Source organism: Phoenix dactylifera, chromosome 3, assembly GCF_009389715.1.
Source record: "Phoenix dactylifera cultivar Barhee BC4 chromosome 3, palm_55x_up_171113_PBpolish2nd_filt_p, whole genome shotgun sequence".
NCBI classification, from domain to species: domain Eukaryota; kingdom Viridiplantae; phylum Streptophyta; class Magnoliopsida; order Arecales; family Arecaceae; genus Phoenix; species Phoenix dactylifera.
This window is the reverse complement of record NC_052394.1, coordinates 16,749,561-16,777,320: the sequence shown is the minus strand read 5'-3', so window position 1 is coordinate 16,777,320 and position 27,760 is coordinate 16,749,561. Positions and strand designations below refer to the sequence as shown.

General features: G+C 39.0%; 4 protein-coding genes and 1 non-coding gene across 5 annotated transcripts; 1 reads left to right on the top strand and 4 right to left on the bottom strand.

Moving 5' to 3' along the window:
• Nucleotides 1-563: 563 nt before the first annotated feature.
• Nucleotides 564-7,349, bottom strand: LOC103722965 (calmodulin-7). The gene is made up of 3 exons (XM_008813727.3): nt 7,120-7,349; nt 2,561-2,930; nt 564-833 (listed from the first exon to the last, which is right to left on the bottom strand). Exons 1-3 carry the CDS (start codon nt 7,193-7,195, stop codon nt 719-721), a joined length of 561 nt encoding a protein of 186 aa, XP_008811949.2. The 5' UTR covers nt 7,196-7,349; the 3' UTR covers nt 564-718.
• A 2,857-nt stretch (nt 7,350-10,206) lies between these two features.
• Nucleotides 10,207-13,559, top strand: LOC120110273 (pre-mRNA-processing factor 19 homolog 2-like). Its single transcript, XM_039124781.1, has 6 exons — nt 10,207-10,262; nt 11,731-11,799; nt 12,495-12,570; nt 12,726-12,777; nt 12,959-13,029; nt 13,142-13,559. Exons 3-6 carry the CDS (start codon nt 12,510-12,512, stop codon nt 13,267-13,269), a joined length of 312 nt encoding a protein of 103 aa, XP_038980709.1. The 5' UTR covers nt 10,207-10,262; nt 11,731-11,799; nt 12,495-12,509; the 3' UTR covers nt 13,270-13,559.
• Nucleotides 13,560-14,223: 664 nt separating this feature from the next.
• Nucleotides 14,224-16,100, bottom strand: LOC103722964 (metacaspase-9). Its single transcript, XM_008813726.4, has 2 exons — nt 15,665-16,100; nt 14,224-15,165 (listed from the first exon to the last, which is right to left on the bottom strand). The coding sequence occupies exons 1-2, from the start codon at nt 16,020-16,022 to the stop codon at nt 14,570-14,572; spliced, it is 954 nt and encodes a 317-aa protein (XP_008811948.2). The 5' UTR covers nt 16,023-16,100; the 3' UTR covers nt 14,224-14,569.
• A 1,908-nt stretch (nt 16,101-18,008) lies between these two features.
• On the bottom strand, nt 18,009-22,886 carry LOC103722963. The gene is made up of 3 exons (XM_008813725.4): nt 22,416-22,886; nt 18,725-18,849; nt 18,009-18,604 (listed from the first exon to the last, which is right to left on the bottom strand). Exons 1-3 carry the CDS (start codon nt 22,798-22,800, stop codon nt 18,401-18,403), a joined length of 714 nt encoding a protein of 237 aa, XP_008811947.2. The 5' UTR covers nt 22,801-22,886; the 3' UTR covers nt 18,009-18,400.
• A 3,617-nt stretch (nt 22,887-26,503) lies between these two features.
• TRNAW-CCA lies at nt 26,504-26,575 on the bottom strand. Its single transcript has one exon. It is a non-coding gene; the product is annotated as a tRNA-Trp (tRNA).
• Nucleotides 26,576-27,760: the final 1,185 nt, after the last annotated feature.

Genomic DNA, 27,760 nt, shown 5'->3' with positions numbered 1-27,760 from the left:
AGAGTTTTAATATTTTTAAGAAAGACTTCTTCTTGTTGTTGTTTTTTAAATAAGATTAGGAGGCCAATCCTCACTTTCTACTGATAAAACCATCTCGCCTCTCCACCCCCACCTTCTTGCCCGAGTGACAAGGAGTAATACCATCCGAGAAAGATGAGATCAATCGATTTGAAGAGAACTTTTTACAGCAAAACAATGGCATTTTTTTAATAGATATTTTAAAACGATCATACTACTAAGACTCCCTCTATCTTCCCCAAGCCTCTACACGAACTTTGATTTACGGCCACAACGCAAATGTCTGCGTCTGGTTCTTTTGTTATGAATACGATTCTCAATTGCATGGATAATTACAGTCATACGGAAACAAAATTGGCACTTCATCCAGGTTGCAACTCCTTTTCAAATTTTAAACCTTTTGCTTCTCCAAATTCCACCATAAGGAAGTAGCATTGTTGCTATGAGTATAGGCACACAGCCCACCCGAGTAGATGGGGCAGATTATAGAGGCCAGGCCTACATGAACCAATGCCATTGGACCAAAATAAAAAGGCTAAGAGGACTGCATATAAACCCATCGCTAGCTTTTTCATGCACAAATAACATAAGGTGTACATGCCGTAGTTTTAGCTTCTCCTTGTATTATGGTAGTTTGACTAAGCCTCCAGTTATTACAAGCTTGTTTCTCCAACAGTACATAGATCCCATCATATTATTATCAAAGGATGGCGCAGTTCTTTGAGCGACGGCCACCACCGCGCTTCTTCTCTGGAGAAGAGCTTGGCTCGGACTTGCTTCCACTCCTCTTCTCTTGTATCCTCTTTTGCCGCTTCCTGCAAAAGTTTCCAAATGGTTTATCGAGCCTTCTTTTGAATCCTCTAACGTCTTTGTGCATGCAGAGTGTAACCGTGCAAGTCCACCATTAATCTGGAGAGTGGCTTCTCTGTGAATCTCCTTGTCACCGCCTAGCGCATGACGTGACATATATATATATCGATGATTTTATTCTAGACCGAAGGCAGATTTGGTCTACCTAATATTCTTCCATATAGTGCTAGTGACGACAGAGAATCCTCCCATATTGGACTCCATGACAATTGGACCTTTTGGAATTTCGGACCTTTTTTTTTGGGTGCATCGGCCCATCACAATCTCGGACCTTTTAAGGGCACATCCATAAAAAATCTCAGCAAGCGCCGAGAGGCCCTACTCGTCGAGCCAGGACCACACCAGCACAGCGGATGGGCCCTAAAAAGGTCCACGTAGCGCACAGCATAGACCTCTATTTCCACCCTACCCTAGTTAATGTGACTTACCGGGGCATCACTTTTTATTGGGTATGTATGAGACTAATATGAGATGGTACCGTCTTTTTCATGCATTATTTATCTTGGGCAGGTCTGACGCCTTTTCCAAGCATCAATTTCTCCATTAGGCGGACACGACTCATCCAAGCCATCAAGATTGTGATGCGACGGGACACTTCATTTTGGACCAGATAGGGGATATAGACGTATCAAATTCTATCCTTATAATCTCTCATCCAAAAGGAGGTTTAAGGAATCAGAGATGAGCAAACTTGGGCTCTCGAATTTTATTCTCTTGCGCTGGTTTAGAAAAAGGGCGAAATTATCCAGAGATTCCCAATACCGTTCATTTAAATTAAAGAGGAAGCGTAAAGCCGAATTTGGGATTAGACATACATAGCAGGGCATCCAACCAATATTTATCAGAAATATAACATCCATAGAACATCAAGCAACAGGACAACAGAAACTTCCACACTCACGCCAGACTTGAATGCAAACAGCTACAGACTATTAAATCCAGATACTAAGGATGCTCAAATAAAAATGACAAGCCTAACTCAGTAGGCTCTGAATGGAGCAACTATCGAACGGAAACCTTGGTATCCGCGTGCTTATAGGCCTAAGAGATGAACCGGCGAACCCGTTTGAGTTTGGCTTGCTCTGAAGTGTGAAAGAGAAGTCAATTTAGAATATGGATGGGATGGACCCTTAGAGGTTTAGGGCATGAGGCCAAGAAGCATGGCTAAGATCATCCATGCAGGATATAAGGCAGTGGGGGAAGAAACATCGTCATTTAAGTTTAGACAGACACTGTAACTAATCCATGCAACAGTTTCCAGGATCAAATGATAAAAGCCATGCATCAATTGAAAAGAAGGACGCAAACGGTACAAGGGTTAAAAAATGATTTCAATGAAATTTGAGTCATTGAAGATGGCACCATGTAGCTAGTTTTGCAATAACTTGAAAAATAGAAAAAAAAGGGGATCCTGCATCAAGATCCAAGCCCAAGCTCTGAAGACGATGACACGAAGAGGAAACAGAAATTCACAGAAACACACACAGTGCAAGACAAACCACCCAAGCCAGAAGACGGTACCCCAGGTTCTTTTTACTTTCCACAACTACAACTAAACCAAATAAATACTACTACCTACAAAACAGGGAATGAAGGGAATCACATAATACTACTTATCTGCCATGAATGTTCTGCTTTTTCATAAAAAAGGTTTTTAGTGGGGATTTCTCACTTGGCCATCATGACTTTGACAAACTCTTCGTAGTTGATCTGGCCATCACCATCAACATCAGCCTCGCGGATCATCTCATCGACCTCCTCATCAGTAAGCTTCTCCCCGAGGTTGGTCATGACATGGCGAAGCTCAGCAGCTGAGATGAACCCATTTTGGTCCTTGTCAAAAACTCGGAACGCCTCCTTTAGCTCCTCCTCTGAATCGGTGTCCTTCATCTTGCGAGCCATCAGGTTAAGGAACTCTGGGAAGTCTATTGTACCATTTCCATCTGCATCTACCTCGTTGATCATGTCTTGAAGCTCTGCCTCGGTAGGATTCTGCCCCAGTGATCTCATAACAGTTCCCAGCTCCTTGGTTGTGATGCAGCCTGTAGAATTTCAATACCCATCAGCAATATTCAACACATCAAAATAGCACGTAGCACAACTAATATTCAAAAGCATGTCAGTTTTCTTAACTTTAACAGAAGTTAATGTAGCATTGCTAAAATGAAATTTTTGCAGCATGTCTACATCGTAAACAAATAAACAAATAAAAGCATGTAGCACAAATGTAAATTGATGAACCAGCAAATGACCAAATAACGATTATCAGTTAAAATTGACAAACAAGCAAATGTTAAAAAATGGAGCAAGACATATGATGCTGCAAAGTCTAAAAAAATAGAACTGTGTGGATGCTGACAAAAGGACTGCATTTTCTGGTGCATTTTCAGGCGAATAATACCAGCTCAGAGAGCAAGGCATGAATCATCTATCAGTAGCAGAACTCAAATACTATTATCAGGCTGGACCACTTACTAGCATCCTAAAATATGGTTTTTGTAACATTTAGGTGACCTGACCTAAGTTCTGCTTTGAAGATACCCATCAGAGGGCAGAAAGAGACCACATAGAGCAGCATCCAATAAAGTAGAATGAAATCAGACACACTCAATGCAGATGCTTGATCCAAAAACAAAATTTAAACCAAAATCTATCAAATATAGAAACATATTTCTAATGTGCATCAAATATAAAATCTTTGACAACGCCTTATTGAATCCTCAAATCCAACTCTTGCAAAGTTCACAGCTTTGCAAATTTATTTCAGCATTTATAAGCATAATATTCTGGAGTTGGAGGATGGTCATTGCCTAATCTTCCTATATCATAAATTGCAGATTCTTATTAGCAACCACCACCTACTTCAATAATCAATGATGAGAAAGGGAGTATATGCAAGATAAAGAAACCAACAAGTTTGTTAAGCTTCAAGTATCTAACAAGAAGGTGTGGCACTAAGCCGCATTGCTATAATCTGCATGTGCTGGTTGCACTAGGAGAAAAAGCTCTGGATAGTTCATCTCGCTTTTAAAATGATGAATCACAATCAGTTGCATGAAAAAACATCAGACCCAAGTACCCGCATACGCAAAATTGACAATATGCTTGATCATATACTTTACCGTTGCCACAACACATCAAGCATATGTAAATAGACAACCAACAAGATAAAGCTCCAAATGCTAATGTAATTAATCATTATCAGATTCCGCATTCTCGGGTTGCATAATCATATTTAAAATTGAGCAAGACACCAAATAATCATAATCATATTTCTTATCCAATCTGACTGCTACGAGCTCTTCATGTCAAATATTTGAAAAAGAAAACACGGTCCAATAAATTATTCAATGAAAAACCAAGAATGTCTAACCTAATGCTATTTTGTCTATATTAATCAAAATAATAGCAATCCCGAACAGTTGGATGTATGTAAATAAATTGCATAGATCTTCTTCAAATGCCCCAAAAGTATTACATTAACATGGCAGCAAATTCCATGACAATTTTAGTGACACTTCATCTGAAACATCATGCATTAAACCTCGTGAAGTAATCCGAATATTGCATCTTGAACTTTCGTGTCAAAAAATATCTTGAAAACAGATATCTCTTTGAAGAGAATAAATTTGCAATACTGAGATCCCACACAATAAATATAATTTGGGTGTAATAGTGGCTTCCTTCGCCTGCATGCTTGCTTTCACTTTGGATGAACCATGGAGCCAACTAGAAAATTTGTGATCATGGAGTCAGTGTTTAAAAGCAAAAAGCAGCATCCCACACTCCATGTTCAAGTAGCTAATGTTTATGCGATTACTTTCTGCTACAGTTTACTTTCAGAGAGCACACCCTAAGCTAAATTGGATGCTGAAAAGATGATCTTTCAAGAAGGATATGCTTGCACCGTCTGCTACACAGACATATAGAAAACCAGCTCATAAACTAACAAATGGTCGACATTGAGGATCCACGGAATGGCACAAATAAAATAGAGATATTAGGGGGAAAAGCAGAGAATCAAAAAAGAAAGAGAGAGAATTGTAAAAAGAATTATTTGAGTGTAAAATCCAGGTACCTTAACATTTGTAAATGCATACAAAGAACTACACCAAAAGCCTCAAAAGATAGCCAAGCCTACTACTTACCACATGAACTATCATAAGTCAGATTCAATTATACAACACCAAATGCTAAATTGTTTTAATACTCAAAATGATGTAGCCTTAGACTTCAACTACTTTTTGCAGAGTAACTCCAAGCTGAAGAAATTTAAAAACCAAAAAGTAAAAACATATTGAACAACTAAATGTTTGGGCAAAATACATCTTTTAACGTTTTAGAGAACCTTGCCTATGCAATAAAATCATGCACAAAGTAATCAATGTAGAATGAGAGCTTTTTCAGCCTAATTACTTTCAAAAATATAGCTAATATACGTGTACTCACATATATGACACATTTATTTTCATATTCTTAATTTCCTTATAATGAACTACTAGGCGTACAAGTGTAAATGATCCGCGTCAACACGCTAAATCCTTGAAAAGTAATGCAACATTTACAATAGATATAATGACCAATCAATTATCAATGCTTCCATTGATTGAAACATAGCATGTAAGTCAGCAACGAAAAATACATTTTATTTTGCTTTGCCCTATTATATCATCAAAGCTACTTTTCATTAGTCAATGTATCCTATAGGGTGATTGGATATAACAATTTTTGAGAAACTATGGTTAAATTTAGGGCTGCATTTCAAGGCAAACTCCCACTATCTATCTCCAGTAAGAGGCAAGAAACTAGCATGAACACACTCCACCAACCACTAAAGAGCGGGAACTGTTAATTTTTTTCCGTTATTGCTTCCACTAAGAACTCAAATTACTTTTTGACTATACATTTATTAATATAGGAAAACCTTCTTAAAAGTTTATGGCCCCATCAAAGTATATTTTTCACAAGATGTCTAAGTTTCAGGACAACGATGTGCTCAATCCTGCACCTTGCATTGCAAATTCTGCTTTCCCTTTTAATATAATAAGATGGTAGCAAGTACTCCCAAAATAACCTTAACAACCAAAAATATGCTATGGAAACTAAAGCTACAATTTACAAGTTTCGCAAATAGTGGGTAATAAAAATAAGACAGATAGAACAAATTTGAGCTGGAAGGTGCACTTCTGACCAACACATGCCAAGACATGTCAAACAGGCTAGATCAAACTCATTGTATTTCAAACAACTCTTAGATACTGTAGTCACGATGAGAACAAATCACTCCAGAACTGACTGTTAAAGATTGATATCGTGTAACAGCAATCACATTATCATTCATTCAGAGTCCTGTAACTAGAAGGATTCAAAAGGTTGTATATCTACTCAGAAACAGACATATTTTTTGTATATAAATCCAATAAAAAAGAATGAATTGGTTTCCTGTTTTATTATCTTAATGAATTGGTTGGACGTGGCCCAACTTTTTCCACAAAAACAAAGAAAAGAAAAGGATGAATTCAAACAATTGCATAGCTTTCCAAGTATCGAGGACCACAAAACCTTAGCTTGCCTACCTAGCATGAAGCACACAATTACTGAAACATGAATGTCGAAAAACTTGTGCTTTTAAATCGTATGAACTAGCTAATGTTTGCGTCCACTAACAGAGAGGAGAAACAAACTTCCGCGTCTAAAAAACTTCGGAGATATAAAATCAACAGCAAGTACATGTGATAATCTTTCAATATGATGCTCTATTCGTTGAATCATCGGGACCGCATAAAATATCAACAATATAAAGCCTAAGAATCAGAAAAAAAACATCATAATTGCCGCATCATAACAAGATGGAAATCAATCAATTAGCAAATACTCAATGAACTTGGAAGCTCATTATCCAAATACAGATTCATTTATACAAGAATTAGAGATCAATACCGATCATGATCATTGAAAACTCAATCAAAAAAAAAAAATCCAAAAAGCAAACTAACGAATAAAAAATCAATGACTATTTATCCCCCCCACCCCACCCCACCCAAAAAAAAGCATCCGATTCCACAAAATAATCTAACAGCGAAGCCCTCTATGACGATTTCGATTCGAACCTAACCGATCCCCGATCTGGCCAAAGAAAACCCCTGGTCTCAAGCAAAACGAGATCAAAACCACAAAAGAAATCAAGATGATGAGAGTAGATAAAACAAACGAGGATCGAAGGAATCTGACCGTCTCCATCCTTGTCGAACAAGCTGAAGGCCTCCTTGAACTCGGAGATCTGGTCGTCGGTGAGCTGATCGGCCATCGTTCTTCTTCTACGAGAGATCGAGATCGAGAGAGATTAGGCGTTAAAGATGTGGAGAGAAGGCGAAGAGCGTTTTGTGGCTTTTGGTTCGGGGAAATTAGTGGTGGCTTTTATAGCGGCGAGGACGCGCTCGGCATCTGATGCTCTCCACCCGGACGTGATGACGTTGTTCAATGCGATAAATATGTTATGACGAAATTACCCCCCCTTAAATGTTTATTTTTCGCTCCCTACCACAAAATTATCTAGTTATTTATTCTTAAAACTAATTAATTAATTTTTGGCCGATTTAAAACTCCAATCAATCAACTTACCAATTAAATCTAGTTTTAAAATGGTTTCCTCGTTTAAATGGTTGTATGTAGTATTCATGAATACTCAATTTTTCTTAATTTTTAAAAATTAATGTATAAAATGCACTAAATATGTAGTTTATATATGACCTTCGTAGTTCATAAATATATGCTAACAAGTTGAGTAGAGTTCAATGATATATTATCTATGCATATATAAGATAAATTAAGTATATAAACATCACTTTTTATGGAAGAGAAATTAAATCAAAAAAAAATCTAAAAATTAATTGAATAAATCCTTAATTTCTATACTTAATTTAAGATAAATAACTGAAATTCAAGTACTAGAAGCATGGAGATGCATCATGCAAAGCTTGAATATTAAAAAATAAAAATGTGATTGCTGGGATATTGCCTTGTTCAAATAGGAACAAATTTTTAATTCTTTAGTAATAATTTTAATAGTTTAAGGTCGACTGTCGTGCTCTTTGGGCATTCTTGTCATTTAAAAATTCGATGACATTGCTTTTGATAGGTGTCGGGCAAATAAAGACGAATCAGGGATAATATCGTAATTTAGCGAAGAGAAAACAGAGTGGAGACGGGGCGAAAAAGAAAGCGGCAATGATCTAATTATTCGCGGTAACTTTAGTGTCGGGATTCCGCACCGGTGGTCCGCTCGTTACTCCCCGTCCGACATATTAAAGTTTAATAACTTGATTCTATCGATTTAATTTCCATTAACAGTCATGTAATTAATTGAATTAATTAATCCGGTGTGGGTCCCACAAGACGCGATTCCCACGCGGAGAGCCCCACACCGCGTGGGGTTCGTTCGTGAACAGAAGAGCCGTTGGCCCCCTTCATTTTACCCAAAACCCCTCCACTTTTTGACAATGACCTCAGTAGTCTATGCTTTGGCCTCTCCGCGTGAGGTTCGTTCGTGAACAGAAAAGCCATCGGCCCCCTTCATTGTACCCAAAACCCCTCCACTTTTTGATAATGACCTCAGGAGCCCATGCTTAGAGCTCAAACTAGCCGTTTCGATACAAGCACTCAAATAGCTATCATTAAAAAATAAATAGATATTAGCAGCAATATGTATATATGATATATAAAATCTATGATAGCCATCTATCTTCTAATAACGGCCATCGAGCATGGTGCAATACAATGTTTTATGAATCTATGCATTATAAAGAATTCATGCTCGGCTATGTGACATCTCTCTACAATTAATATTTGATAACTTAGTTCAATGGTTGTTACTTGAAAGAAGTTAGTCAACCCAAGAAGCTCGAAAGCATTTGTATGCTACACTCCATGCTAATAAGTAGTGGCAATTTTAAACCTATTCTTCCTCCCGTTGCATTATCTATTTGTGCTTGTCTATGGACCTGTCTACGATAAACCAAAAAACAAATATGAAAAAGAAATAAGGAATTTGTGCTTGCTACTTCAAAAAATAAAAATAAAAGTGCTGATGCAACTTTTTTTTAGGATCTGTTTAGATATTTCCATAAGATTAAGCTGAAAATTATATAGGAATTAGGTCTATCGGTCCATCTATCTTGTATTTTCTAAGAATCTGTCCAATTCCAGCCTAAATTCTAGCCTCCGGGACATAATGAAGTCTTTTATTATAGGAAAAACATTACATATGCAAATGATGTGATGTTTGTTTTTCAAAGAGTAGGGGAGAGAGGAAGTCCAATTGCAGGATGGTGTCGGTCACTCCAACTATAAATAGTTTCTTTTTCTCACTTGTGTGAGTCTTTTGAGGCATTTCTAACACAGAAATCTAGGATAATTTAGTAGGATTTGCAATTTCTTGATTTATTTATCAAAATTGAAAGAATATAGAGTTCATGAAATGATTGATAGAGATAAAAGATAAGAATTTCAACCACATGCCTTTCAGCATGAAACTCGTGAATTGATTGATGGATGAAAAAGAGTAAAACTTCCAAACATATATCTTTCAACATATGTTGTGACATCATTGAATCTTAGTAGGTGATGTCAATCGTCTCCAGTACACATCCCTAACGTGAATCACACACATATAAAGGCTCCACCATGTTCCACGATGCTCCTTTGGCTTGCCACCTAATCTTAGTTGCTAAATTTTTCACGCCACCAATTATATATACTAGAGTCAAGAAAGAAAAGACTTGATTACTGTGATTAATTTCAAGGATCAAATTAAAAAGAAGAGAATTATATATGTCTTGAAGGAGATGCTTAAAAATGGGTTTAAGACAGGTTATGACAATTAAGAGGAAGGTTAACAAAAAGAGGTTCCATATCATCTTATGGCTTCCTTCCTAATTTATTAATATTTATCGTTTGATAAGCGTAATCCCAATGTCGGCACATTCTTCTTCTCTCCTAACTATTTCTCTTCAAACATAATCATACACTATTGTACCAACCACCACTACAGAAAATGTGGGTTTTGCCGACCATATTTTCCCGACGCTAGGGGAAAGCGTCGGGAAAGGTTAGCGCCAACCTTTGCCGACGCTTTGATTTAGCGTCGGTAGATCTGGAACAATAACGACGCTTTAAAGCGTCGTTACAACATTGAGAAACAACGACGCTTTTAAGCGTCGTTATAAAACATCCCTAGCTCCGCGCCGTCGACCTCCTCCTCCTCCTCTTTGTTTTTAACGCTCGCTCGGCCCCCTCTCCTCATACTCTCTCGGTTGAGCCCCATCCCTAGCCCCGATTCCGCTTCTCCGCCGCCGTCGACCTCGCCGCCGTCTGAGGTAAGCCTCCCATTCTCCTCCTCCTCCTCCTCCTCCTCCTCCTCCTCCTCCTCTTTGTTTTCTTCTTGTTTTTAACGCTCGCCCGGCCCCCTCTCGTCATCCTCTCTCGGTTGAGCCCCATCCCTAGCCCCGATCGGCGATCGACGATTCCGCTTCTCCGCCGCCGTCGACCTCGCCGCCGTCTGAGGTAAGCCTCCCATTCTCCTTCTCTTCCTCCTCCTCCTCCTCCTCCTCCTCTTTGTTTTCTTCTTGTCAACCAAATCCTATAGGATTAAGATTCTCCTCCGCCTCAGCGTCCTTCCTGTCGATGTCGTATTGGAGCTCGTTGACGACGGCGTCGAAGGTGCGGAGGAGGTTCTGGTTCTCCTGCACCTGAGCCTGCAAATGGGACATTTGAGGGGAAGAACCGGCCTAGGGCTAGGGCCAGGGTTCTGGAAGTAGCAGTGCTTCAAGTCGGATAGGCGGCGGAGGTGGGAGACCGCGGCGCGGTCGGCAGAGTGGACAACGTCAGGCAGGAGGGGGGAGTGGGCGGTCTGGAGGTGGAGGTAGGCGGCCTGGAAGGAGGAGAGGGTGGCGAAGAGGGCGGGGATTAGGGTTTCGGGGTCAGGCTTCGGGGTTTGGGGGAGAGAATCGGGCTTGAGGACGACGACGCGCTGGCCGGTGATGATCTCTTCGGGGGCGGGGTCGAGATCGACGGCGGCGGAGATGCTCTCCCTCTCCTCCTCCTCCTCAGCAAAGAACTCGATGGTTTTGGTTTTGAAGGCTAGTGCGAATTTCTGAAGCATTTTGGGAGAGAGAAGGAGCGGTCCGAGTCCATATGACTCGAATTGAAGTGGGTGTAGGGGGAACCGAGGTCGAATTGAAGGGGAATCTCTACGGAGGGTTTACCACTCCTGATGTAGTTACTAGGGCAAAGGATGAGATGCCCTCATGGAGGGGCCTGGTGGTCCATTGGCTGGAATGATTCCTTTTAACCCAGAGGAATTGCGTTCTCTCCGGTGAGAACATTGAGATAGGATCGACATGGAAACTGGGAGATTGTTGCTCCAAAGGGTCTTCTATGGAAAAGGCCTCCTTAGAATGCACCTTTGGCTCTTCCACGTCCTCTTCTGCCCCTCATGGTTCTCCTATTCCGTCTTTGGGGAGAAGAGGTCGATGCCACAAGTTTGATATTTGAGTCTTCATTCCATATGACTGTTAATTTTAAGAATTACCATCAAATGACAGCATGAAGGGCTGTTGGCTTGTGATCATCACATTAGAAGGGCTCTTCGGATCCCTGAGTTTGGCTACTTTTCAATGTTATTTGGCAATAACTTGATCCTTTAAAGACCCTATGCATTAATTTCTGTATGGTAATAAGTTTAAGAATGGTGTTAAGGGTATGGTAATAAGTTTATTTGTCATGTTATCTGCTGTATCTCTTCAGCAATGATATATAATTTCCTTGGTTTTTAAAATATTACAGCCTCATTGGAATGATTTGGATGTAAATCAGCATGTGAACAATGTCAAATACGTTGGCTGGATTCTTGAGGTACTTCAGATGCCATAGCTCATAGACTAATTTCTTATTACATATTTTCGGTTTTTATGTGTTTATCTAATTTCTTTACACATTGAACAGCTTTGCCAAATGTGACTTTTGTATAGTGTGAGTATTGAAATGCTCGTCTGTTGATTTTCTTAGTTTTCATACTTACAGTGTTTACTTCAGCATCAGCATCTTATGCATGGATAATTCTTTATGCGTTTGGACATCCACCAATGTAACATTAGCTATCATGGCTTGCATTTGTGCAGGATGTTCCATGAGCTTTAATAGAAATTTAGCTAATCTTGCGGGGGAAGTGTGTATATATAACTTGTTTCTAACTTTTCTCAGATAGATGGCTTGTATTTTTTTTTTATTCCTTTTGAGAATATAGCGGTTATTCACCATCACTCAGGTTTGAACCCGACATCTCTCACTTGGAAAGAAAGGCACCAAAGCTGGTGGTAGATGGCTGTTATATCTGATGCTGCTATCTTGTATAAAATTGTTTCTGGTGATTCATCAGTTTGATGGCGTTTGGATGGTTAAGACAATTCTGTATTATAATCGTATACGTACTGCATTTTCATAAGATTTCTTATTTTGGACCTTCCATTTGCTCCTTTGGATCTTCCCTCTGCTTCTCTAGTTGTATTGCTGGTACAATCTGAAGTTCCCTGAATCTATGTTTCTGGTAGAGTGCTCCTGTATGGATGTTGGAGAGCTACGAGGGAGTGTGGGAGGGACTCTCACCGCCGGCATTACATGATAATGGTATTCTAAATTACATGATAATGGTATTCTAAATTTCTGGTGTTCATATTCCTGTCTTAGTAGTATGTGGAACTCTTGTCTATATGTTAGTTCTTCCCGGGCTAATTAGTTTAAGCATTTTTACTAATGCATAGAAAGTATGCTGTTATTTGCAGTGGAATTCGACTATAGTGGAAACTATCTTGCAATTGCGGGTTCGGATGTAAGGTATATGCTTCTCAGGAAAACTCCTTTGTAGAATAATTTGTCTCAGAATTATGTTACATGTAAGGGATGATGATCAGATGCTTCCACAACATGGGAGTCTGGGGCACACTTGCCAAAAAGCCTTTTCTATCCAATTCTTTCTGGTGATTGATCAGGTTTATTTTCAAATGGATTGGTGCAGGGTCTACCAAGTTGCCAGTGTAAAGATGGAATGGAATCAGATTAAGACACTCGCTGATTTATCAGGCACAGGTCTAGATACGTTATACGCTTTTTATTATCATAAATTTTGCCAATCATTTTAACAATCGATATATATTCTTTTGCTCGGTCTCACGTTTTATCGGCTGTCTTCCATGGCCAGGAAAAGTGACATGCGTTAAGTTTGGAGCGGATGCAAAATACATGGCTGTTGGTTCTATGGACCGTAATCTCCGAATCTTTGGGCTCCCAGGGGATGGCCCAGAGGAACCCAGATCACCAGATCACTGATTTCAAACTTACAGAGAAGCCAGAGTCGAGATTCTTTGCGTTATCACTTAATCCTTTGCTGCTCATGGGGACGCTGCACGCCCCTGGGCTCGAGATCAGCAGTTAACTGTTGGATGCCCCCCCTTGTAATTTAAGTGCAACCAAGATCCTGGATGGAAGCCCTGAATATGGCATTTTATTTTGATGATGTCCCGTAAAACATGTTGTATTCGTAGTTTTGAGTCACCGGTGAAAAAGCGCAAAAGCGCATAAACTTATTCTATCTGTGATTCTTGACATTGTTGCTTGTCCGATTGTCTTGATTGCTTGGGAACAATCTATGTTCTAGTTTCATTTGTGAAAGGCTTTCAAACAAAGGTTCAAAGAAAGGGGAAAAGTACAAATGCTTGATGCAACCGGATGTCTCAGCGGCCCGTCGTCCGACAGGGAAGCATGCGACCATGATAAAATAGTGGTGCGGGTGGGTGACTGGGGCAACTGACAAGCCATGCGAAAATGTATCGTCGACAGGCATTGATATTGGGAACATGGGTCTATTCCGACGCTTTTAAGCGTCGGAATATTAAAAAAACACGGATAGACCCATCGGATTATTAAAAAACAACGACGCTTAAAAGCGTCGGGATAGACCACAATTCACCGACGCTTATACGCGTCGGGAGAGACCAAAAAAAGCGTCGGGAGATACCCTTTCTTTTGTAGTGCACGAGCTTCAAATAATAATTATATTACTTATGCAATTTTGGTACAAATTTTTGTAAGCCAATGAAGATAAATAATCTCCTTGCAACATAGCCCATTACGTACCAAAGCCGTGCTTAATTATATTTTATGCTATCAATGTTTTTTTTTAATGCTTTATAATATTCAATATATAGGATTTTTTGTAAGAAAATGCACTCATTAGTATATTGAAATTTTCTTGAGAAAATATATTTGGCAGGATATCTTCAAGTTGGAGAACATCATATGCTTCTATGACTTGAAATGGGAATTGTGCTGTGTGAAGAATTGTTTGGATGCTGGGCTATTCTTTATTCTAGCATTCACTCAATGTTTTTTCAGAAATCCCTGCTATTTAGGTCAAGCGAACCATCCAAGCTTCAGTTTTGAGTCTATTCATTAGTTTTCAATAAACCCAACAACTCTGTTGCAGTAAATCTCAAATGAGGTATGGTATCTAATCAGATAGTCTTCACTACATTTCTTATTCACACTTACAGGAAGAGTTTTTTACGCTCTCAAACAAATCAACCCATCAATGATCCAATCCCACTCTCTCTGTGTCACCCACAGCACCTCACATACTTGACCGCAGCGGCCCCTCCGGCTGCCACAGAAAGGGTGCATCCGCGTTCTTATCACTGCAATACAAACACGGGTGCTGAAGAAACCCTTGCGAACGTAGCAAAGCCCGTGCACGCGTCACCAGCTCTCTATTGCTAAGAACTCCCTCATGCCCCTTCAACACCATTTGAATAGAGTTACTGAAAGCCCCATAAGCCTTGTCTTCTCCTGATCCACACTCCGGGCTCATGTCAGCTGATGTTTCATTGGCTTGGCACCCACTCAGAAGGATCCCGTCGTCTGGTTTTAGAGGCTCCAAGAGGTTGGATATTTCCGAGTATTTGGCGCTGGCCTCAGCACCGAAGAGGGTCGAGAGGTGGTCGCCGACGTGCGGCGAGTCGATGCCGGAGAGAGAGCTGAGGTGGTCGAGAATGGAGTCGAATGGGATGATTCTTGGACGCTGTGGAAGAACAGTGAGGCCGATGGTGGTCGACGGGCCGATTTGTTCTTTCTCTTTGTCGATGAGGCCACCACTGTGGCACGAGTCGGAGATCATGGTGAAGCTCGCTCCTGCCGGCAGGCGGTCGATCAGTTGCCGGAAGTCGACATCTATGAAATCAGCTTGCATGTGATTATAATGCTTACATTTGGAAGAGTTGCGTTTTGTAATACACCAACTATTGACAAACTTGGTTAGAAATGATCATGAATGGAAGCTACGCATTGTAAAAATGTTATAATGAACAATTTAAGAGGCACCTGCCTATCACCAATATATATATGCATACATGCAAAACCAGCCTCCATGCACTATATATGGATCTCGCTTTCTAAAACTCACATGACTCCACTGCAAAAGAGTGGAGTGCATGCCTCACGTCGCTTGTAGGTGGCTCTCACCTACATGCACAAGATCATAGCTAGGCTCACCACTCCTTAAGACGATTATTATCCAATACAAATAATAGCTGATATTTTTACTGTTCTATCTCAAGTAATTAGCAGGTTTTTTTTTTTTGTGTGTCGGGTTAATAGAGACGTATATTATTAGGTGGTAAGAAAAAACCTTGGCTAAAAAGAAAAGGTGGGGGTTGGTGGTGATACGTACCGGTGATGAGATTGAAGTCGCAAGGGACGATGGCCTCGTCATGAGCATGCCGGCTATGGTGCGGCTTGACGGGGGGGATGAGGGTGCCATGGCCGCTGTAGTGGAAGAAGAGGACATCCCCGGGCTCAGCTCGGGCAATCATGGCAGCGACTGCGCTCTTGATGTTGGCACCGGTGGGGAGCAGCGGCGAGCCGGAGGCATCGGTGAGGATGAGTATGTCGTTGCGGTGGAAGCCGAAGCGGGCAACGAGGACGTCGCTCATAGCATGGACGTCGTTGATGCAGCCATGGAGCTCATGCTGAGTATTGGGGTAGTTGCACCCCACCAATGTTGCCAACCTCTTCTTTCCCTCCTGCATTCTCCTTGAAGAATTGAATTGAATCTCACACACGCTAGCTGGAGAAGGTTATGAGACTCTTTAAATTTGTTTTGAGTGGTGCAAGACAAGCTCGCAGGCTTGGGAGAAGGAGAGTTTTATAGAGGTGGACAGTTGCTTGTAGTTTCTCAATTACGTGGCTTTGTTAATGGGCATATCCAAGTCTGTCCTCGTGGGATTGAAAATTTTCATGTAAGCCATTTGGTTCGGCTCTGACCCGTACCCAAGAGTTAAATCTGAAACTAAGTGGGTTCGAAGTCAAGAGCCTTTTTAGCCCTCCCCCGCGAGCGGCCTGGAAGAGTGTCTCCTATACGAGGTGGGTACTACATGCGAATCGCATTCTTCTCGAGAAAAACTTGACCACGGTGATCGAATGGATCCGGGAAGAAGGGTGCTCAATTGAGAACCGGCTGCTGCTCTACGATATCCGCAGGGCTTTGGGGGAGGCCGACTCCTACCAAGCCACGTACGTATATCGGAAGGCGAAAGATGCTGCAGATTGGATTGCTTTCTTCGTGGCTCATCATTCGGAAGGCTTTTTCTGAATAGACCATGGAGCTGTGCCTATGCCTTTGCGCAGCATTTTGTTTTCTGATTTTGTTGACCGTCTTCACACTCGTTGGGTGTGAGCCGCCGATGTACCCCAAAAAAAAAGACATATATTTATATATGAAATATGTCTTGAATGGAGTAGACTCTATTTCGCATTGTATCATGGTAGCTTAAATTTTGCCTATTGATATTACTGCATACATAGATCACAATTAAGTATGAATTTTAAGATAAAGCAACGCATTTACCCTTTTTCTTTTTCTTTTTCTTTTGGTCACACAATCCAATGCAAGATCCCCTGAACTTTTCTCGTTTTTCCCAGATTACCACTTATAAGCTAGCTGTGGTGCAGTGTACACTAGGAATACTTGGCCTGAACAAGCCAAGATTAAGCTACAGCTGGACTTGGTCATAATGGTTAATTGTTATTAAATTGGATAAAAGACTCATGAAATTTATCTCCTTTCACGGAAGGATCAGAAGCCTATTCGAATCTCAATATCAATACGAGATATAAATCTTGGCATGGTCAAACCAAAATGAAATAAAATTGAGCTGATTCTAGACCAAATTCAAGACCAGTCCCTAGAATTCATAAAAACAAAAAAGACCAGTTCCTAGAAACTCAAGCCCCTCAGATGGCACTCCAGTAATTGCGTACGAAGCAACGGTCTAACCTTTAAGTAGGTATCTGTCGATCTATCTGTTTTTTTTTGGTTGGTAGTCGTTGTTCTATATGTTTATTTGGATGGATGTCTTGCGTGGAAGTAATGAATAAGTTTTCTTCTTAGGTAATTCTGCTACGAATGTTGCTCCCAATCTTTGCTTCCACGCCTAAGCGAGACACAAGCAAACTGGACTAGAGCTCCTATATTGGATGGTTTTGATGAACCAAGTCTCAAAGAGAAGGAATCCACTTCTATTGGAAGGTATGGGTTGAATCATCTTTGCTTTCACGTCTAGGACGGAGATAATCAAAGCATTCTTGGGCTTAAAAGAGGGAGCAGTATGAGAAATCATACCCTTGTGTTCGTTTGCGTACCATTTCCGAATTAAGTGTGTTCCTTATATTCCTTATGATTAATGTTAGCCACCATCCTACGCTAGTTAATGTGATAAGAGTGGAGCAAGAAGAGTTTGGCAAGTATAGCATTTGTCAATCAAGTGAGGGTAGAAAGATGCACAACTTATAGCAATAGAGAAATATCGAGATCTGTCTTGCTGTCTTCTGTCAGTTCACTCATTGAAACCTTGTGATCATCGTGGCCGCTTCACAAACGTCTTAGGTCCAGTTGCTTAAGGTTGGCCTGAATCTAATTCTGCTACAGATCATCTTATATGAAAGCAAAAAATTTCAGGTATGGAAAAATATGGGGACGTGTCCATCCAAAATGATGTGTTATGACTCAAATCAAATACAATGAATGCCATCTTGATAAGGTTAATTCACGCAAGGAAAAAACTGTTTTCCTTGTAGAAGTAAATAGAGACAACTGCACGCAGGTGTGGTGACTGTTTTCAACACCAGGGTCTTGTTACATAAATCAAGTATAAAAGATCACAAAACTATTAATGGAACCTCTAAGTAGCTCTACAACTGTACATGTAATGATGACCTGGAGACCATCATGGTGATATTTCAGTTATGTGCAAGAGATGGAAAAAACCATGTTCCCATCAAATGCATTGACCACCACAAGAAGATGGTATAAGCAATCACATGCTTGGAGAGAACAATTCCTTCAATTCAGCCCTTCCAATTGAGGTCCTGTTTGTGGTATCTCATACTTCACAATGTCAATGCTCCATCAAAGATCTTTCCAAACATTATAATCAGTAGTCGAGGTGTTGTTGATCAAACAGTCCTGACAGCCCAAGATAAAGGTAGACTGCACACGGTCTACGTTAATAAGAGCATGAGCAGTTCCACTGGGACTCGCAGCAACGGCAACCTCATCAACCCCAATACTAACTTCTGCATAGCCCTTATCTTTTACGTGAGCATTTTCCAGCTGTGAGACAAAAAATGCTGTTAACAGAAGTATTTCAAATTTTTCAACAAAAAAGCTGTTTCAATTTCCTTTCTAATTGAATATGTGAATCAGAAGGTATGTGATAAAAATGTAGCTTACTCGAAACACAGTCTCAGCTCCCCAAATTATAAAGGTCTCATTGCAGCTGTTATGCCGGTGGTTGCCCCTCATACCACCAGGTCGGATCTGTCCCACATGCACCAAAGCACAATCTAATGCACCCCCTGTAGATAGATAGATATCTCTATCAGCAAGATATGGATATAGCATGCACGATGAATCTTTGATATATTTGGATCCTTGTTGGTGAAGGGGAAACAAGAAAAGTTATCAACCAAGTTAACATGTTGCCTTCTTGTCATGTGTGGTCATAAGGCATCGAGGATGCCTGCTAAGCACTAGGGAAGGGTTCATCATCTAGTGAATCCTGCTAGACTAGCTCGAAAGGTGTATTCCTAGTCATCTGCATGGATTTCTAGAACTGCTTTTTAATGGCTCATGGATCAAGTGTCCAACCGCCAACTTAGATGTATAATCTACATAATATATACTTACTAATTAACAATATTTAAAAATAATCACCTAGTTATACAAGATACGCATATTTGGATGCTATTAACATATGCATGTTTTTTGTAATGTATAATTATATCACTGTAACTCACATGCACAGTCAATTTATTTATGTATCCATAATCAAGATGCAACTCAACTGGTTATGTACATGAGGTCTATGAATTGACTCCAAGTTACCAGCAAGTTACCTGCATTTCTGTCTCTGAAGTTGAAGGGGTACACTATGAAACACATTCTAATGGACTTTGAGCTTCTAACAAATGTGTTTGGGAAACAAAGTTGATTCATTTTCCCATAAATGGAAGGGAAAGAAATTATAAATTTCATCAGACATTCAAAAAAAAGGGGGGAAAATCAGAGAACTGTTGAATAGTTTCTTAAAGATATTGCTATTGTTTTGTCATGGTTCCCCAAGCACTCCTCATAATTTTTAGGCCGATTTTCTGACATCATTTCTTGGGACTTCTCTAGCCTTTGTTTCTCAATTCCCCTTATTGCATAGTTTCCTGCACCTATTTCCCAAAGTGACAACTATGCTTGAGACAGCTCAAAAATTTACCTAGCCATAATGGGCTAATGATATGGTGCAATCTGCCAGTTTTATATTTATACTCTAGCACCCACCTATTGATGTCAGCAGCATCAGCAACATAAAATATACAATAAGGAAAGAAATCAAATTGAAATCAGACAGCCCAAGCATATGGGTATTCACAGCTTGTGCAATGCACACACCTGTGCACACAGACACACAAAGAAGAGAGAGAGAGAGAGAAAGAGAGGTGGAAGCAAGTAGAATGGCTTTATCTAAAGGTCACCCCTTTAGGAAATCCAAAAACCACTTATTTAAATATTTCTTTTGTTCAGGACTTTTTCTTTTGCATCTGGATTTTAGATCTTTTCCTGCCTCTCATCAGCTTGATAAATAGATTTAAAAGCATTTTCTCCTTTGCACTTGTGAAAATCTTTCCACTTCTTTCTTAATTTTCATATTGCCTTTTGATGCATTTTCCAAAATAGATACTGCAAAATTGAATAAAACATATGAAAATTTGGGAAGAATAATGTGCTGTGGTGTCCATCGAACCTGTCATGTCAAATCCTTCCATATCTCATACTGCCAGCCATTGTTTTATCTTTTTAACTATTTCACTTGTCATTTATGGCATTGTGTCTTGTTTGGCTTAATCCGCCTTGAAGGCAGCCATATCAAAAGTAATCCATCTTACCCACCCCCTTCTAGACTTTCAAAAATCTAGAAAAATTTTGAAGGATTGTTCCTTGGTTGCATGAGCATAAACTGAGGTAGATCTCTCTATCTACCAACTAGCTGTATATATTTCATGGCAGTCTCTCTATTGTCCAAATATGCTTGGCCGAGAATCCAATGCCATTGCTATTGGATTGAAGTGAATTTGGCAGCCAGTCACAAAATCCGTTCAATACTTCCGTTCCCATAGTTAATGGGAAAACACTTGAATAATGATGATGATGACATGGTCATCATGTATTGGCACAATATTTGCATTTCCAGGACTCCATGGACCTGCTGTAGTCCAATTAATAATTCTGACTCCCTCTATTGGGGGTCAGGGTGACCGTGGGGGTGTGGAGAAATGAAAGAAAAAATCAGACTCAACATTTTTTACAAAGAATTGAAAAATGATCATAGAATTGGATAGTTCTCTTCATTTTGCAGCTCAGACATCTATCTACACAATTGAGGAATCCAGGAGGAAGACGATGAGGAGGTGAAACTTAATGTTTGTCTAGCCCATCATCTTCTCTAAAACTTTCTGCAGTACATATATTTGGGAAAGAAAAGGACAAGTTCTTCCTAGTTTCGAAGAAAAATCCAATGAAGAGCATGCAGTGAATGATGGATGATTAGTCTTTCCAATATTCAGTTAAGAAAAACTCAAGGCCTAAATTGGTTCATGAATAACCTAGATGAGACTTGAATAAAACCCATTTATCCCACTTTAGTCCACTAAACAATCTTTTTGGCACCAGAACAAAAAAGGTTAAGGAAGAGTAAAAAGAGGGATTTCAGAAAAGCTGATAGGCACCCTTATAAATGACTTATTATTCTCAACCAAAATAAAACTATAAATGGTCGGACAAACTTGTTCACTCCATTTTTCTCCTGAACTTATTTCTCTTGTTCAAAATTATTAGGATAAACATATGCATGTAACAAGCAGTGCCTACTTAGATGGCTTCTAAGGAAGTCGCTATGGGTAAGAGTTCTGTTTCTAGACACTAATTCATCACTAATACCATTCCTTACAACATTGACAAGCACTACGCATGGAACAATGATAGCACCAGGCATCAGTTAATGTTCAAAATGCATTAAAAGTTTAATTCAAGAGCATAGAGAAGGCTTGATGGATAACTCATGAGGTATTCAACTTGAGGAAATGTCCAAAAGTTTCCTAGGACAATGTAACCTAAAAGATGAACATGATCAACAAATAACAAACTTTGCTCTTTGCTACTCAAAGTGGCTTGGTTTATCACGAGGGCAAATGATAGGTGCAGAAGCGATTGGAATTAATCATATTGCTTGAGCTGGATAGGTAATCATATAGTAATTCCTAGGATGAGATGGATATTATCATGCTAAAACATGTATCTCCTTTTTAATAATCTGGCTTGATCCTATGGTCCCAATTTCTCAATTAACCAACCAAACCTAGATGTCTTCAACCCAAAATCTCTAGCTATTTTTTCTTCCATTTGTTGCAAATGCCTTTTCTAATTTACACAATTTTTGGCATTTCCAATTTCCAAGAACTGAGACACTATCAAATCTCTATGGTTACTTGCTATTTTTTATCTAGTGTTCAAAGAAAAGCAAACCAGTCTTCATCATCAACTGAACTCATCAAGCAACTCCATTACATCAGAGGTCTAACTTCACAGATGCCCTAAAGCTCACAAGCCATGAAAGATTTGACGATAATGAAAAATCTTTTTTTTTTGGTCAATAATGAGCCAAAGATCACATTAACTAACCATAAAATCCATCCACAACCTAGCAATAATAAATATTCAAAAAGAAAGATATCCAAAAAATGAACATTTGGACGAGAATACACCATAATACATTCAGATAAGGACAAAACACGCATCAAACGACCACAATTCGAATGAAACAACAGAAGGCACCAAAAAAAACGCAGAAAAATCTGATTCGGGGAGCACTTACCATGGATCCCGGCCTCCCGGGCCGCGACGACGGGGTTGAGAAGCCACCCCCTCCAGTCCTTGGCGATCTGAGAAGGGAACTCCACGGCACTGAACCTCACCAGATTGGCATCGATATCGGCCCCCTGCCCCTGGGCCTGGGAGGGAGAGGTAGGGGAGCGAAGGCGGACGGCGGCGGCGCCGGGGCTTTGGAGACGGAGGGAGAGCCAGGTGAGGAGGACGAAGACGGAGAGGAGGATGGGGAAGGCCTGCGGCCGCTTCAGGAAGACGGCGACGGCGGATAGGACGGAGGAGCAGGGCGGCGACGGCGACGGCGGAAGGTCGGAGAAAGGGAGGGTGGGGTTTTGCTGGTGGAGCTGGAGGCTGGTCCTTCTAGGGTTTGCCATGGTGGAGAGCGGAGGGACATCTCCCACTTGGCCACTCTCCTCTCGAGCTGTAGCAGACTAGCAGAAGATGCCGGGGAGAGTCTTTTTTCTGTGTTACAACTTGCAAGTAGTTTTTCCTGGTTAAAAATAGGATGTAAATGTATAATAAAAATAAAATCCTTATGGAAAAAATTGTATAATAATAATAATTATAATATATTATTATTATACAACGGCGACATTAAAAAAAGATCAAAATAAAATAGAGAAAAAAAAAAGGATCAGACCTATGATACTCCTAAAAAATTTCTTTCGAATGATGCGCAACGTAGGAGGCAACCCAGCAGCATTATTTGCCTTTCCATAAATATGAGTGGCTTGAAAAGAGTTGAACCTTTTCGAGAGCCTATAGATGTCCTGAAACAATGGGTGCCGATCGCTTTTTTTTTTTGGTACTCGGCTGCTCACACTGCTCTCGCATGAACACAGCCAGTTGCATCACTATCAAGAAGACTACATAAATTAGAAGGAACAGAGGCAACAAATGAAGCGACCCAATTCGCAGCTTTGTTTGCCTTCCGAAAGACGTGTCTGATCTGGGCAGCACGACACTCTCTCAGTATGTGCTCTGTATTCCTTTAATCTAATCAAGTAGCTAAGTCATTTTTTTATTATTTTATATAAAAAAGTTATTTGAGATATGAATAAACTTTATTTGAGATAGAATGATTTTTTATTTTTATTAACTTATTAGTTCAATTTATAATTTATTTTTAGATTTAAAATAAGTAGGTGAGGACGTGAGGTTCACAATATATTGTTTCCGTTTCCAGTTACCTTAAACAATATGGACGATAATTAACCCGTTTGAGAGGATTATTATCGAATTAGAAAGCATTTAAAACTTAATGCTCACGAGAGCATTTTAAAGATGTAAATAGAGGATATTATATGCAATCCAACCTTGCAATATGGATATTGGATGTCAACCCCAAGATTAGAAATATAATTACGTATATTATATTTTAAAACTTTTTGTCCATACACTAGGTCATCCTAAAAATATAATTTAGTGATCGACTTTAGGATGTCACGGTTCATGGGTTTGAGGTATCTAGAACACATGGTTCTTCTTTTTACAACACACGTATTAAATCTTTTATATCAAAATAAATTGTTCTTTCTTGAAAAATATTTAGATTTTTATTTTCAGCTTATAGCTGACATATGGTAACCTCTTTAAGTCTCATGTATAGAAAAGCAATTTTCAAAGTTGGTAGCTTAGAGAAATCACAGCTTTGATGGCTCTAATTTTAGATACTTTAATGGATCTCTTTCAAATGGCAGGCGATACTTCATTTTCTCAATTCCAATGGTGAAATTGAGAGCAACCAAGAAAGTTGATACAGTGTCAGTATTATAGACATACCATGTACATGAGGGATGGCTCATGTTGTTTGTGATCGCAAGAAATGCTGCATTAATTTTTTTTTGGTTACTATCTCATAAATCCACTTCCATTTTCTACTTGTCCATTGTATCTATACTTTTAGCAAAAGTTATTCAAATTAAGTACAATTTTATCAAAAACAGGGATGAGAAACTACCACTGAAGGATAGGTTACAGGTTGCAAACTTTTTGTACTTCATGAAACATAGATATAGGAGCAATGGATGAAAGTTCATGGCAAATTGCATCATAATAGTAGAGGTATTATTTTCAACTCCAGAATGGACTCTACTTGGACTTTTGATTATCATATATATGAAGCCTCTTAATTAAGTTTATAATAATATGTTGGACACACCATGTAAACATACTCAAGAAATTAACTCCTTCCCTTGTCAAAATATATATTATTAAATTAAATAGGATGATAACAATGAATCATGCACCATGGTAATTAATTAAATAATTTAGATAGATAATGCCCAATTTTATACTCTTTGGCGATGATTTTATCCATCGTTTTTCTTGACTGTCTAATCTACCTCGTGTCACGGACTCTCCTTAAACGAACCAATATTTTCAAGAGCTATAGTAAACAGCATCCTTATAGAATGAAAAAAAAAAAAATTCACCAAGAGGGTAGTTCGCTATCGCATCTCTGATTCGTGTGTTGGTTTTTAAATTGAGATGCTATTACACTAGATAGATAGTATATATAATGGAGTAAAATCATATGGTAAATAAGAAAGACAAAAAGGTTGATCAATGTTTGATGGGCCATTTAAGGTGAAATTCTACCATGGATTTGATAAAAAAAAAAAACAAATAAGGAAGGGAAATATTTATTATATAAACTGCCAAGGAGAAAAGATTGATGGATACGGACTAGCTTGTTAAAGGTGAATCAAACATAAAAAATGAGAGGTTATTTATTTATTTATTTATTTATTTTGCACATTAATCCCTCTAGTCTTTCATACTGCCTCTTAATTCCTCCGAACTTTAATTTTGTCTATTAATCCTTGGAATTACATAACTCTTTGCACATAACTTCCTTGGATTTACTTAACCAAACATGGTGTATATATTCTTGGTCCATTCATTTAATAATATTTATTTACTTACACTTTCCGTTATACTGACTTTTTTGCTTTTAAAGGAGACTTTAGTAGCCTTCTTATCATCATCCATCTTATAACTTGATCCATTTCTCTCTAAAGTCTAAAAAATCTTATCTACCATCAAAATTTGACAACTGCAAGTGATTTAATCTCCCAAACCTCTCTCAGCAATCCATTGGTCGATTATTAGAGGGCAATAGTCATATTTAAGGGGAAAAAATAGCTCCATCTCTTTTGTTGAAATTCTCAATAAAGTGGATGCTTGATCAAATTCGACAATGATAAATCAAAATCCACCACATAATTATGTAAATACGACCATCCCCTTCTCTATTTGCAGTTACGGAGCTTGAGAATAGGTAGATTTTTATTTTGTCCATAGTTTTTATTCTTTGGGTTTTCACTTTTTTTTTGGATTTTGCTATATTATGTGTGTTTTTTTTATTGCTTAAAATCTAGGGCTCGTCTATTTACTTGTAGTTCTCTTGAAGTGCAATTCATTTGTAGTTAGAAAAAAGAATTTGTTTACATTCAAAGTTTTATTATTTGGGTTTTGCAATTTTATTGGAATTTCTTCTTCTAGATACTCTATTAATAATTGCAAGGTTAGAAATTATTTCTTCTTCTATATTCTCTATAAGTAATTGATGGTGGATAAAGAGTAATGGGTAAAATGAGAGGGAGAAAAGAAGACATTGGGTCTATCCCTGGTCTTTTTGGGCATTAGCATATCTAATAAATCCTAAACATAGTCTGGTTAAAAATAACTAGCGTGAGGATTTTTATGCACAATGGAGCATACTTTAGGGATTTCAATATAAAATTGAAATATTAAAGAAGTTAATATAAAAATATGATAGATTTTAGAGATTTATATGCAAAAACTCTTTAAATATATAAAAGACCTAAACTAAAAAATAGCAGAATAGACACAAAAATGTGAAAGATTGCAGGGACCAGTGGAGGGACTTTCGAAACTTAGTTTCTAGGAATTAATATATAAATTTAGATTATTTACTATTTCAATATTGGGAAAATTTTGGGACTTTCGAAAACAATATATGTAAGTATGACATGATGTAAGGCGGGCTGGACTTTGGCCGCACAGGGTAGAATAGGGAAATAATATATAAAATTAAAAAAGTTCGGGATTTGAACCCGACGTGAATCGAACACGCAACCTTCTGATCTGGAGTCAGACGCGCTACCATTGCGCCACGGATCCTTGGTGATATGTGGGGCGTTATCTTGATATTCAACACATAATCAAAAACTTTCGTTCAAAGGTGTTGTTCTTCCCTACATTAATTAATCATGCTGTGCATGAAACTTGGTGGAGAGAATATTGTTTGCTGGGCCGACCTTTTTGACTCGGGTCATAACCAAGGTGAATGACTTTGATGAAGATCAATGTGCCACTTTGTTCGAAATAATAAAGATCGGTAGTTATGCCAAAACTGCAGTTAATGTATGATCGGCATGATTGCCACTGCACGCTGCTCGTGCGGGACGATTGCCATGTTGTTAATATGCAATGGATTATTACCACACAGTTAAGGTACATCGTGCTAAATCAGAAAACGGATGCATACTTTACTCTACATAAAAGGGTAATATGGGAATCCTCGGATAAGCTCACACAGAGACTCCTCTCAACATATTTTCTTCCTTCCACTGTTCCTTTAGTTTTATGACTTAAGTATCGGAGGGTTTTATACTGAAAATCTTCCGACAAGCGGATTGTGTTACAGATCGATTTAGGCTTCAACCAGTCTCAATTCACCTCGAGCTCGATCAACCCCAATTATCCTCAATTTTCGCCGACCTCTTGAGCGAAAACAACAGCGCAGAATCCAACAGCAACAAAATTGATGAGCAGTACGATTTCACGGTCCATGAGTATTTTTGGTTTGAATTAAACCTTGTCCAAAGAGTCAATAAATAATTTCATTTGATATCAGCAGCTGCAAGAGTCTATGGTTACTGGCTTGATATATTACATAGATGAGATGTCACTAATTTTCACATGAAGGGAAAAAAGATAAATTGCAAACGTGAGATACATAGTGAGGTTCAATTACATATGATTATAGTGGAGTTATAACACATTCATGGGCAATTAGAGTTAAAGAGGGATATGTCAAACATAAAGCTCGATACGAGATAAGGTGAGGTTTAGGCAAGAAAAATGAAATAGCTAAATGTCCATACAACCATCATCATCATAACACTAGAAATTATGTAGCTAGGGCAGCTGGGGCCAATATGGCCAATGATGCTTTCCAAAGTGCAGGGGAAAAGAAAGAGGTTAAAGATTTTTTTTTTTTTTTTGGTTTGGGGCCTGATAGAGCTAAGCCATGGTTAAAAGTCCATGGACAGAGAAAATAAGATTATCAAAATCAACTCCACT

Excerpts from the sequence above, each read along its gene's own strand:
- LOC103722964 (XM_008813726.4), bottom strand. The coding sequence starts at position 16,022 with ATGCAGGAGGGAAAGAAGAGGTTGGCAACATTGGTGGGGTGCAACTAC. Across the intron at positions 15,166-15,664 it reads CGACTTCAATCTCATCACCG|ATGTCGACTTCCGGCAACTG; the intron begins GTACGTATCACC and ends CTGATTTCATAG.
- LOC103722965 (XM_008813727.3), bottom strand. The coding sequence starts at position 7,195 with ATGGCCGATCAGCTCACCGACGACCAGATCTCCGAGTTCAAGGAGGCC. Across the intron at positions 2,931-7,119 it reads GTTCGACAAGGATGGAGACG|GCTGCATCACAACCAAGGAG; the intron begins GTCAGATTCCTT and ends GAAATTCTACAG. Across the intron at positions 834-2,560 it reads GTCAAAGTCATGATGGCCAA|GAAGCGGCAAAAGAGGATAC; the intron begins GTGAGAAATCCC and ends AAACTTTTGCAG.
- LOC120110273 (XM_039124781.1), top strand. The coding sequence starts at position 12,510 with ATGTTGGAGAGCTACGAGGGAGTGTGGGAGGGACTCTCACCGCCGGCA. Across the intron at positions 12,571-12,725 it reads GCCGGCATTACATGATAATG|TGGAATTCGACTATAGTGGA; the intron begins GTATTCTAAATT and ends TGTTATTTGCAG. Across the intron at positions 13,030-13,141 it reads CGCTGATTTATCAGGCACAG|GAAAAGTGACATGCGTTAAG; the intron begins GTCTAGATACGT and ends TTCCATGGCCAG.
- LOC103722963 (XM_008813725.4), bottom strand. The coding sequence starts at position 22,800 with ATGGCAAACCCTAGAAGGACCAGCCTCCAGCTCCACCAGCAAAACCCC. Across the intron at positions 18,850-22,415 it reads CCGGGAGGCCGGGATCCATG|GGGGTGCATTAGATTGTGCT; the intron begins GTAAGTGCTCCC and ends ATCTATCTACAG. Across the intron at positions 18,605-18,724 it reads GAGCTGAGACTGTGTTTCGA|CTGGAAAATGCTCACGTAAA; the intron begins GTAAGCTACATT and ends TTTGTCTCACAG.